General features: G+C 40.0%; 1 protein-coding gene across 5 annotated transcripts in view; it reads right to left on the bottom strand.

Annotated features, from left to right (window-relative positions):
* The window catches only part of CCDC38 (coiled-coil domain containing 38), a 58,407-nt gene that overhangs the window by 45,166 nt on the left and 1,035 nt on the right, over positions 1-12,206 (bottom strand). For 3 of the 5 annotated variants that reach the window (XM_064376854.1, XM_064376855.1, XM_064376859.1), the window contains exons 1-2: positions 11,163-11,355; positions 6,578-6,628 (exon numbers count right to left, since the gene is read on the bottom strand). In XM_064376854.1, coding sequence (XP_064232924.1) covers positions 6,578-6,628; positions 11,163-11,166 — 55 coding nt within the window. In that variant the 5' untranslated portion in view covers positions 11,167-11,355. Of the gene's footprint in view, positions 1-1,631; positions 1,738-6,577; positions 6,812-11,162; positions 11,356-12,206 lie in introns of those variants that run through there. The other 2 variants (XM_064376858.1, XM_064376856.1) reach the window with 2 other exon arrangements.

Raw genomic sequence — 12,206 nt, 5'->3', positions numbered from 1 at the left:
TTCTTAAAAAGTTGAATATAGAATTGCCACATGGCCTAGAAATTATACTGCTAGGATATATACAAGAGAAATGAAAGCTTAGGTGCACACAAAAATTTGTACATGAATATTTAGAGCAGTATTATTTATCATAGCCAAAAAATAGAGACAACCTAGATATCTGATATGATGTGGCTGTGTCCCCACCCAAATCTTATCTTGAATTGTAGCTCCCATAATTCTCATGTGTCACGGGAGGGACCCAGTGGAAGGTAATTGAATCATAGTAGGGAGTTCCTTCTGCTGTTCTTGTGGTAGTGAGTAAGTCTCATGAGATCTGATGGTTTTATAAAGGGGAGTTCCCCTGCACACACTCTGTTGACTGCCATCATGTAAGACATATCTTTCCTCCTCTTTCACCTACCGCCATGATTGTGAGGCCTCTCCAGCCATGTGGAACTGTGAATCCATTAAATCTCTTTCCTTTATAAATTACCCAGCCTGAGTATGTCTTTATTAGCAGCATGAGAACAGACTAATACAATGTCCATCAACTGATAAATGAAAAAAAAAAGGAATATATCCATACAAGAAACTCTTATTTTCCCAGAGAAAGGAATGAGGTACAATATATGATAAAACATGGATGAACCTTGGAAACATGTTAAGTAAAAGAAGCCAGTAACAAAGGACCACACATTATATGATTTCATTTATATAAAATGTTCAGAATAGGCATAGTTATGGAGATAAAAAGCAGATGAGTGGTTGTTTGGGGCTGAAGGGTGGATGAGGCCTAGGGATTGATGGCTGAGGGATGTAAGTTTCTTTTTGAGTTAGTGAATATGTTCTAAAATTGGCTGTAGTGATAGCTCCACATATATGTGCATACACTAAAAACTATGGACTTGTACACTTAATAAATGAAGGCTGGCCATTAAAAAAGTGAAAGAAAAGTCAGTTTAATTTCTGCATGGACTTCCTGTTTTTAATTATAACATTTGAAATGACAAAAAATCATTCTTTCTCTCTCTTTATTTCTTACTTTCTAATTCTTGGGAGGTGGCAGGATGGAAATCTTGGCTTTCAAAACCAATAGTCAAGGTTGAGTATAGTTATCCATTTTCACACTGCTATAAAGAACTTCCCTGAGATTGGGTAGCTTATAAAGGAAAGAGGTTTAATTGACTCACAGTTCTGCATGGCTGGGGAGGCCTCAGGAAACTGACAATCATGGCAGACGGCTAAGAGGAAGCAAGCACCTTCTTCACAAGGTGGCAGGAGAGAGCAGCATGAAGGAAGAACTTCCAAACACTTATAACACCATCAGATCTTGTGAGAACTCACTCACTATCACAAGAGCATGGGGGAAACTGCCCCATGATCCAATCACCTGCCTCTCTCAACACGTGGGGATTACAGGTCCCTCCTTTGACATGTGGAGATTACAACTTGAGATGAGATTTGGGTGGGGACACAGAGCCAAGCCGTATGACCAAGAGTCCTGGGAGCCTGGAGCTGACACCTTAAAACAGGAAAGAAGCAGATTCCCCAACCCATACCCTACATCCCTTGTCTACTTCAACCTCACAAAAATACTCCACATCCTCCCAGCAAGCAGAGGGCCCATGAAGAAACTCAATGCTTCTCACCCTCAAATTACTAGAATCACTTTGGATCCATCCACCTCCAGAGATTCCGACTTCATTGGTCAAGTCAACATCAGCATCGGAATATTTATTAAGAGTCCCCAGATGGCTGCAATGTACATCCAGGGCTAAGAGTTAGTGGACCAAAGTTTAAGGAATTAGTGGACTGGAGCTTAATGTCTACCTGAGAAGCAGTCATTTGCCCAAGGATTCAGTGTAGAAAGTAGGAATGGTTGGGGTTATAGAAACTCCAGATACATTTTTTTGTAAGTGATGGGTTAGAGAGAAAGAAAATTGCAGAGGAGAAGTCTTAGATTCAACAGAGTACTCTGATCATCTCCTATTCACCCTGATGGTGATGGAGGGTTCCCCCATCCTAAATAGTATGAGATAGCTGAACACATGATACCCGATACTGGAAGATGGGACTGAGAGCAGGTTATGAGTTACACATACTCATAGCTTGGAGGAGGAGAATGCTGCCTGCAATGCAGTGCCACATGGGAACTGCATTCAGGAGCAGAGTGAATCACCAGTTGTGGGAGGCAAGCTTTGTAGTAACAAAAGGGTGAGGTGTTCCCTGGTCCCCACAGGAGGATGTGATTGACTTGTTTGGATAATTTTATGGCTGGCAGTGCAGTGAAACCCATTAGGTTGAAGATCAGGTGGAATGCAGCTGGTCCAATTGATAGAGGAACTAGCCAGGCAGGGAGACTTTCCTGCTTGGTGGAGGTCATATTTGGCAAGAGCAGGAGGATTTATGGTTAGACCTTTGGGGCTCTGTGAGGCTGAACTATGTCAAGGCAGCACATAAAATTTTAGGCCTTGAAAACATGAAGTAAACACAGTTAAAGGTGGGTCCAGGCATCTGGACTTTGAGACAGCAGAAGTGTGGACGAGCAAAGCCAACAGGCTGGAGAGCAGGAGGGAGCAGCAGAGATCGAGGACCCAAAAGGACCTGGGGCCAGGTACCTGTGATGGTTAATTGTATGTGTCAACTTGACTGAGCCATGGGTGCCCAGATTAAACATTATTTCTGGGTGTGTCTGTGAGAGTATTTCCAGGTGAGATTAGCATTTGAATTGGTAGGTGCAGTGAAGTAGACTGCTGTCATCCATATGGGTGGGTCTCATTCAATCTCTTGAGGGTCTGAGTAGAAAAGGCTGAGGGATTAGAAAGTCACCCCTTCTTTTCTGCCTCACTGCTTGAACTGGGACACCTCATCTCATCTTCTCCTATGCTCAGACTGGAACTCACACCATCAGTTCCCCTACTTCTCAGGCTTTCTGACTCAGACTGAATTATAGCACCAGCTCTCCCGGATCTCCAGCTTGTAGATGGCAAATCACGGGACTTCTCAGCCTCCATAATTATATGAGCCAGGTACTCATAGTAAATCTCCTTCCTATTGGTTCTGTTTTTCTGCAGAGCTCTGCTTAATACAGTGGTGTTTCCAGAGTCCATGGACCCATTCCTTGTATATCATCACTCGCAGGTCAAGGCTGGATCCCAGACATCCCAATATGGAGCCACTGTTGTCCTCCAGAGGGTGAGTTATTGGTGGGCTGGACACCTCTTCCCCAACCAGCCTTCTGTTCTCCCAAGAGAAACCCTGCAAACTTAGATTCTGCCCTATCCCAGGTGTCTTAAAATCTTGAATGCCTGAGTTAAAATCTCTGCTGACCAAGTTTAAGTGTCCTGGGATTGACGAGATGGTATTTTTGTCCCTCCAAGTTCAAAGCTGAGTTTATTTCAGTTCTAAAGAAATAGAAGAAAACTAAATTTCTGAACACCAAGTATAGTAGTTTCCTCTCGCTGCCATAATAAGATAACACAAAATTCGTAGCTTAAAACAACAGAAATGTATTCTCTCCATTCTGGAGGTCAGATATCTGAAATCAAGGTGTTGGCAGAGCCATGTTCTCTTGGTGAAGCATCTAGGAGAGAATCCTTCAACATTTGTAGCTTCTGATGGCTCTAAACAACTCCTACCTCTGCCTCCAACACTACATGGCCTTCTCCTTTTCTTTCTTTTATAAGGACATTTATCATTGAATTTAGGGCCCATCCTAAATTCAGGATGATATCATCTTGAGATCCATATCTTAATTACATTTGCAAAGATCCTTTCCCAAATATGACCACATTCCCAGGTTCCAGAGGTTAGAATAGGAAGGCCAACCATTTGTGGAGGGCCACCATTCAAACTGCTACACCAAATTTCCTATGTTATAAACTCACTGCATGAACTAGTCCCTAGGCAACCCTTCTCCCTGTATTTCTTTCCTAGTCACATAGGACTGGGGCTGCTGTAGGAGATTACCACAAACAGGGTGGCTTAAAACAACAGAAAGGCAGTCTCTCACAGTTCTGGAGGCCAGAAGTTCAAAATCAAGGTGTTAACAGCATTGGTTCCTTCTGGAGGCTCTGAGGGAGAATGTATTCTGTGACTTTCACCTAGCTTCTGGTAGTGAAATTCCTGGCATTCCTTGGATTGTAGAACCATCACGCCAATCTCTTCCTCCATTCTTCACATGACCATCCCCCCTGCGTGTCTGTATCTCAAATCTCCCTGTATGTTCTCTTACAAGGACACGAGTGTTGGATTAACACCTGTCCTAAATCCAAGAAGATCTCACCTTGAGATCCTTAGCTTAATAACTTAGATCCCCCTTTACAAACAAGGTCACATTTTCAGGCTCTTGGTGGAAATATCTTTTGGGGTCTGCATTCAACCCCTTGCAGCACCCCATACCCACAATGTACCTCAAATTCCCCCAAAGGGTCTCATTCCACTAACTCTTGAGCAAACTGGACACTAGGCTCAACCTCTCTCCAATACTCCATTTTAGCAATAAGGGGTCTGCTTAGTTCTACAAATCAAATTCTAGTAGATCAATCCCAGCTATTTTAAACTCTTTCCCTTTTGTTACTATTATATTCTTCTCTGAGTTGCCTTGCAAATCCCTGCCATTACTAATTAACAACCTTGGGAGAAGCCTTTCTCTTCACCGCCTCACTGTGTTAGTTTCCTACTGCTTCTGTAACAAATTACCACAAACATAGTGGTTTAAAAAAATGCAAATGTATTTGCTTACACTTTTGGAGGCCAGAAGTCTGCAATGAGTCCTTTGAGCATACAATCAAGAAGTTGAAAGGGCTGTGTTCCTTCTGGAGGCTCCTGGTGAGAACCAGTTTCCTTTCTTTTTCCAGCCGTTAGAGGCTGCCTGCAGGCCTTGGTTTGTGGTCTCTTCCTCCATCTTCAAAGTGCATCACTTTAGCCTCTGCTTCCATTGTCACATCACCTTCTCTGTCTTTGATACTCCTCTTACAAGGACTCTTGGATTATATTAGGCCCATCGGCTAATCCAGGATAACCTTCCCATATCAGGGTAATTAACTTAATCACATCTGCAAAGCCCCTTTTGCCATGTAAGGTAATGCATTCACAGGTTCCAGGGATTAGAATGTGGACATATTTGGGGGGCAATATTCTGTCTACCACACTCACACAGTCTTACTCCTTTCTTAGCCTTGCCCCTTACTGATACTCTATTTGTCTGGTCCTAATTCTTCTATTTATTCATTAATTCATTCATCCACTCATTCATTCATTCAACAAATACCTATGAAGCCCCAACTATGTGCCAGGTACTGTTTTAGGCACTGATGGTACACTGGTGAACAAAACAAAGGTGGCTGCTCTTGAGGATCTTATACTGAGATGAACATCCAACACATTCTTCCATAGGAATAGAACCCTAAATGAACACAGAGTAGAGACTACGTTTCTCAGCCTCCCTTGGAGGCAGGTATAACCATGTGGCTATGTTTTGGCCAAGGGGATGTCAGCGGAAGTGGTGACTGCAGCTTCAGAGCATGATCCCCCTTCCCCTTTTCTCCTGGCTGCCAGGAATATGGATGTGATCACTGGTGCAGAAGCCCCCCTCTTGGACCAAGAACATAGCCCAGCAGCAAGCTAGAAAGAGTTGGGCCCCTAATGTGAACCTCCATACGGAAAGCTTGTATCCAGACTTTGTTTACCAGAGAGAGAACAAACTTCTATCATGTTTAAGCCACAGTTGTTTTATATTTTCTGTCACTTGCAGCCAAACTTTTACATTGTAAATACAAATAGTGCCAAATATTCCTTTAAAGAGAATGCCTATAGATTGCCAGAGTGCCTGTTACCTATAACAAACTCTTAAGTGTTACCCAGTTGTGAAATCTTTGTCAAATTATAAGTGAAATTGTTATTCCTTGTATACTAATAAATCCTAATTCCTTGTATGCTTCTAAATAAGCAGGCCAGGTGTGGTGGCTCATGCCTGTAATCCCAGCACTTTTGGAGGCCAAAGTGGGTGGATCACCTGAGGTCAGGAGTTTGAGACCACCCTGGCCAACATGGTGAAGCCCTGTCTCTACTAAAAATACTAAATTAGCCAGGTGTGGAAGTTCACGGCTGTAATCCCAGCTACGCGGGAGACTGAGGCAGGGAAATTGCTTGTTGCAGTCAGCCGAGATCATGCCATTGCACTCCTGCCAGGGCAACAAGAGCAAAACTCTGTCTCAAAAAAAAAATAAAATAAATAAAAATAAAAACTAAGCAGAAGGATAAGATGAGAAAGGGTAGTAAAGGAAAGAAGAGGGTGGATTTTCATAAAGTTTAGTTATGTATGTCCTTGACTATGACAAATAATTGAGTTAATTGTTTTATGTCATGAGAGACTGGGGCAATCTAGCTAAATATGATAATTTAATGCACCCTCTGATTTGAAGATTTTTTCTGAATTAAAAAGTAGAACAGTATCTTCTCTGCAGGTAGTTTATGGAGTCTTTACATCTTATATTTATTGTGGAGCATTCTCCTTGTCTTACCATCATAATCTGCTATGGAGCCTAGCACTACTAGGCACAAAGCAAGGGTATATTGATTGATATTTTTTTACCTCCAGAATTTAGCATTGGCAATACATTTGAGGACATTTTGTCGCCTGGCCCTGTTGAAAGAAAATAAAATACATTTTTTTACAAATTCTATGAACATTACAGAAAAGGACTAAATTAAATAACTCCTTAACAGTCCTTATGGCTTTTAAAAGCAGTGCACACACACACTCTTTGACCCAGCAATTTCAATTCTAGTATCTTATGTCAAGAAAATAATCACACAAGCATCCAAAAGAGCATGTGCACTCACGTTTGTCCATTGTCATTTCATAAATACGGAGTTGACCAAATAACTATGGTATATCCATAAAACGAATGACCAGTTGGCCCCTTAACATGATGCTGTAGTCACTATTTACCTCTGTCCACGATATAGGTTTAAAAAAAATTCAAAAGAGTACGGATAGTGTGGATTAAAAAATGCATGGAAGAATCTGAGAGGTGTTTGAAATGCCATTCATCAAACATGATTATCTGTGATTTGATGTAATCTCCCATTTTTACCAGGTTTGGGATTAGGGTTAGGTGATTAAGGCACTCAACCTTAGCTGCAAAACTTAAGGATTGCTAAAATAAACAAACAAAAACAAACAAACAAAAAAAGACCCTTCAGTTATCACAATAAATTAAATGTTAATGCAATATATATTTTTAAAATTCTAAATAAATGCAGGAAAGTCTATAATGAACAAAATATCAAAATTGCAAATACAGACAGTATCTGACCCTGTACTTGTGTGACCGTGAGAGCCAGTGCCTTACTCTACTCACCCAAATCCTGGCCCACAGAACTTGTCTTTATTTAAAATTCTGCTTTTTTGTTTATCATGATTTTTTGCTTTATATTTTTTTTACCTAATGAATTAAAATATTGCTTATTTTGATTACTGAGTTTTTGCTTTCCCCTTCAAATTTTGTGCCTGAAGCTAGAGCTTCACTGGCTTTACCCTAATCCTTGTTGTGATTTCTATATTTTGGGTCTCATTCAAATTTCTCAATGAGTTTGTATAACTCTTACAATGAGAAAAATAAAAGATATATTCATTTTGGGGATCAGAGATACCCAGTTGTTTATATTAAGAAAGTGTGCCCACAATAGAAACAATGGACAACACACCCTATTTTGGGCTTCCCATTTAAATCTGTGCCTCGGGAATCTCAAAGAGCCATATTTAACAGCAAAATATCCTGGAAGCAGAGCAGCAGGTGATTAAGAACGTAGACTTTGGACAAGCCTGATTTTTGAATCTTGGTTTGGTATTTACTTATGTGTGAGCAAGTTCATGTATCATTCAAAAAACATCTATTGAGTACCTACTATGTGTCAGGCACTGTTCTACGTGTGTAGGACAGGGCAATTTTTAAAAAGGCAAAAAAAGAAGAACAAAAACCATTGTCTTCATGGAGCCTACATCTTAATTACTCAGCATCTCTGAGCCTTTGCTTCCTGTTTCATAAAGTGACACACCTCTTAAGGCTTCCTGGAAGATTCAGTGGGCAACAGATTTAACCAAGTAGGGTGCCTGGCTTACAGACCAGCTCAGTAAGTGGGAACTATTATGTATTAATATCTGCTAATTAGCATCCAATTTTAGTTCCAGTGGTTATAAAAACAAAGATTTTTAAAAATTGTGTTAAAGCTTATAAAAGAGAAACAAATGAATAAAAACCTATAGCATTGATATTATACCTTTTCAAATGACTGAACATTTTTTTACAGGCATTACATTCATTCTCGTCGGTGGAAAATTTGGTGACAACCTGTGGTTGATAAGTATTTTGAATTTGAATGACTAATACGAAAAGTTTATAGATTTTCTTAATTTTACACTCTGTACTCATCTCCACTCTTAAGATTCTGCTCACCTCTTTCTTGTCACATTTTCACTCCTTTGGTCGGTCTATCTATCTAAATTCACTCCCCTTCCCACTCCCATTCCCTTTATCGTCAACGTCTTTCTGCAATGAGCATCTTTATCCATGGGTTCAAGCACTTTTTCACTCACAGAAAAACTGAAAGTTCTGTTGTTCCTCTAAGCCAATTGCTAAGAGCAGATATCTGCTCTTATTCCATCTGTTACTTAGTTCATATAACACGTAAATACAATCAGCAGTCTCTAGAGATTGTTATACTTCTATACTTCCATATGTATGAATTCCCCTATTGATGAATGAAAGGTTGGTGAAGAACAAAAGGGAGAGAGAGGAACAGAACCAGTTATTCTTAGAAAGGGATTATAAAATCCCCTTTCCAATCAGAAAAAATGTTAAAGTCAGTGGACGTCTTTATGGTGCAAAATAAAAATAGCATGATGGCTAAACAAAGGCTCTGTACCAAAAGAGAGGGAAAATGTAATTGGATTGCATAGCAAATGCCTGAAAATTCAAATCTTAAATCCATGTTCAAATTTAACTTCCAATAGATGAAAAAGATCAACAGCTCAGAAATATCAGGAATGTAAAATGGTGGTGTGTAACTGCCAGTCATCCTTTTCAGAGGTGACATGAACTAAACGATTAAGAGCATAGACTCTGTTCCTTAATCCTCACACTTCAATTTCCCCATCTTTCAAGAGGAATGATGCAAAGAGTGCCTACCTTGTGGGATTATTAGGTAAGTTACCATGTCCAGCCTTTGGATGGCATCAGTTGCATAGTAAGTGCTATGGGAGTGTAAGCACATGGAGAGGTGCATTCTAAGGGAGGAACGTGCCTGGTGTGTTTCAGGAACAGTAAGGAGACCAGCGGGCCTTAAGCACAGTGAACAAAGGGGAGAGTGCCAGATGAGGCCACAGAGACAAGTCCAAGATCGCTAGGGCCCTGTAGGTCATTTTCTCAGTGAAATGGAACCATTCAATGAATCACTCTGATGCTGAGCTGGGAAGAGACTGTAGAAAGGGAAAAGGGTCACAGAGGGAGATCTATTAGGAGACTACAGCCACTGGGAGGCAAGAGATAACGGGGTCCCTTGGGATAGCAGTGGAAGCGGTGAGAGGTGGTCCGATTCTAGATATATTTTGACAGTAGAGCCTACAGGATTGGCTGATAGTTTGGATGTGGAATGTGAGATAAAGAACTGAGGCAAGCAAGGATGGAGTTGCCATAAATGGAGACAGAGAAGGCGGTGGGGGAAGGGGCAGCTGGGAAGATCAGAGGCTCATTTTGGGATGTGTGAAATGTGAGGTACGTATTAGATATCCAAAGAGGCATAGGTGTAATGTATACTGTTCTTTCAAGCAAACACCATGCTGGTTGATTTAATTAATTATTGTATTCCTCTAATATCGGTACAATTACATGTGCTTTCTGAGTCAGGTCCCTTGACAAGTGTCATTGCAAGGGTAGTAGGAATGGCACTGTGGAAAGACCTCTGGCCTTTGGGGGCAGGCAGCTTTAACTCCTGCCTCTGACTCTTATCCACTCTTTCTCTTGGGTCTAGAGAATTAGGCTTAATGTACCATAGAATCTTCTATCAAGTATGAATAATAACACCTTCCTTACAGGTTTGCTGGAATTTTCAAACACAGATAACATATGCAAAGTGTCTGCTCATAGTAGGTTGTGAAGAAGTGATCACTTATACTTTCTTCAAAGTAGATATTGTCCAGATCCTCCTCTTTCTGGCCCAGTCTGTCTTGTGAATAACTGCTGCCATTTGAAATGGAAGCGTAACTGACAATTACTTTTTGTAAGAAACTCCCAATCAAAGTTCTTGAAACCTGGTCATTGGAGAGCAGTCTACCAACAATATCAGTGCAAATGTTAGGGACCTAAATCAGCTTCGTGTAGATTCTTAACATTACAAGCTCCGGGGGAAGTGAGGAAAGGAGAGTGGGGTTTTATAAGACCCAGTCCTAAGATTCTAAACCAACTCTAAATAAAATGAATAACACTGTCTGCCAGATGTTATTCGAAGTCGTTTATTTGTTTTTTGCAAGAACACCCTCTAAAACTCAATGAAAACAGATTTCCAGATGATCTCAATTATTCGAAGTCGTTTATTTGTTTTTTGCAACACCCTCTAAAATCCAGTGAAAACAGATTTCCAGATGATCTCAATATGAGATAAAAAGCAGTGTTTATCTTCGCATCCATATGAGGATTCAGACCGGTTCTCCCAGACCCAATACGCTCCCACTTTTTGTTCCCACCTCCTCTCCACCTACCTTGGACAAATAGTAGGAAAAGGGGCTGTGAACTGTGTCCTTGAATGGTGTGGAGAGATCAGAGCTAGCAATTTTTTGTTTACCTAAAAGCTAGGAGCCACTGGGTCCTTGGCCTGCTCACACACACACTGCCTCTTTTGACTGGGTCAGAGCACAGCACAAGGATGAGGAAATTACTTCCAGCTTGACCTTTAAGGCACAGCTGGCATCAGGCTATTTAGTAGGGACTTTTCTGTTGACATTTCTGACTGCCCCTTTTGCGAAGTGAAAAAAAAAAAACAACAAATAACTGGAGGTTAAGAGAAAGGAAGGACAGGTTAAAGAGTCAGCAAATGCGAGTCAGATAATGTGAAAAGTACTTTTTAAGAGCTGCTATTGGGATGTTGGTTATTCCTAAGGAAAAATGTGACATTCTTACCCATCTATAACTACTGAACAGTAACCAAGGAGAGAAATTCACTCATCCTTTCTGCTTCTGCAAACCTCCTGTTTGCAAGAGCTTCTCAATGTGTCTGTCTGGACTGTGAATCAGATGCACAGTTCACCCACAAACGTAAATATCTATGAAAAAGAAATATAATTTCTTTTAGACTCACCCGGAACCTGCAAGCTTTAAGTACATGGTCTGTTAAGTCAGGAGAGGAACTATGCTATTGGCTGAAATCTAATCCTTAACTTAACTGGTCAGAAAGACAAATAGCAGGATTAAAATAAACTAATAATAATAATAATACCTATTACCTGTTTAGAGCTTGACATTAAGTGATTTACATTTTATTTTATTTAAAATACAGACAAGCCCACAAAGTAGAAACAACTATCCCTGTAATAAGGATGAGAAAAGTAAGGCTTCGAGAAATTACCGTAAATAAATTTCCCAAACAGCTCATAGGAAACAGAAGTGAGACTAAGACAAGTTTATTGAACCCTTTCTATTTTTCTATAATTTCAATCCATCCTTTATACCTATAATTGCATAGTTCTGCAAATATGCCTAAAATTGCAAAATGTAACTGATTAAAGTCTTTAGCAGAAATTTTATAATACAAAATTTTAATATTTCTTTGTGAGTTACTTTATGTGTTTCTATTCCCCACTATTGCTACTTCTCTTTTTAAAGACATAGAAATACATATGTGTATAAACTTTTTAAAAGCTATGTACACACACACACACACACACACACAACCTGTTTGTGATTGTGTATGTGAGCTGTGAATAATCTTCTGATGTCCCCCCACGCTTAGGGTCTCTTTCACTCACGTTGTCTATTTCTTTTCTTTTTTTTTTCTTTCCTCTCTCTTTCCTAATGATCTCTCTTTTATAGACCATAATATGAAGCTAAATTATATTCTTATTTATCGTGGTCATCTAAAGGAGTTTTTGCTTTCTGTTCTATTTTTTTTAATGACACTAAATTAACTTTTATATTTTGTGGTTTTTCAGGCTCAGTCTGCTTTTA

Source organism: Aotus nancymaae, unplaced genomic scaffold (assembly GCF_030222135.1).
Source record: "Aotus nancymaae isolate 86718 unplaced genomic scaffold, 86718_ANA_hifiasm-v0.15.2.pri h1tg000016l, whole genome shotgun sequence".
Taxonomy (NCBI): Eukaryota; Metazoa; Chordata; class Mammalia; order Primates; family Aotidae; genus Aotus; species Aotus nancymaae.
The sequence above is the reverse complement of the archived record's forward strand: the minus strand, read 5'-3'. Positions and strand labels throughout refer to the sequence as shown.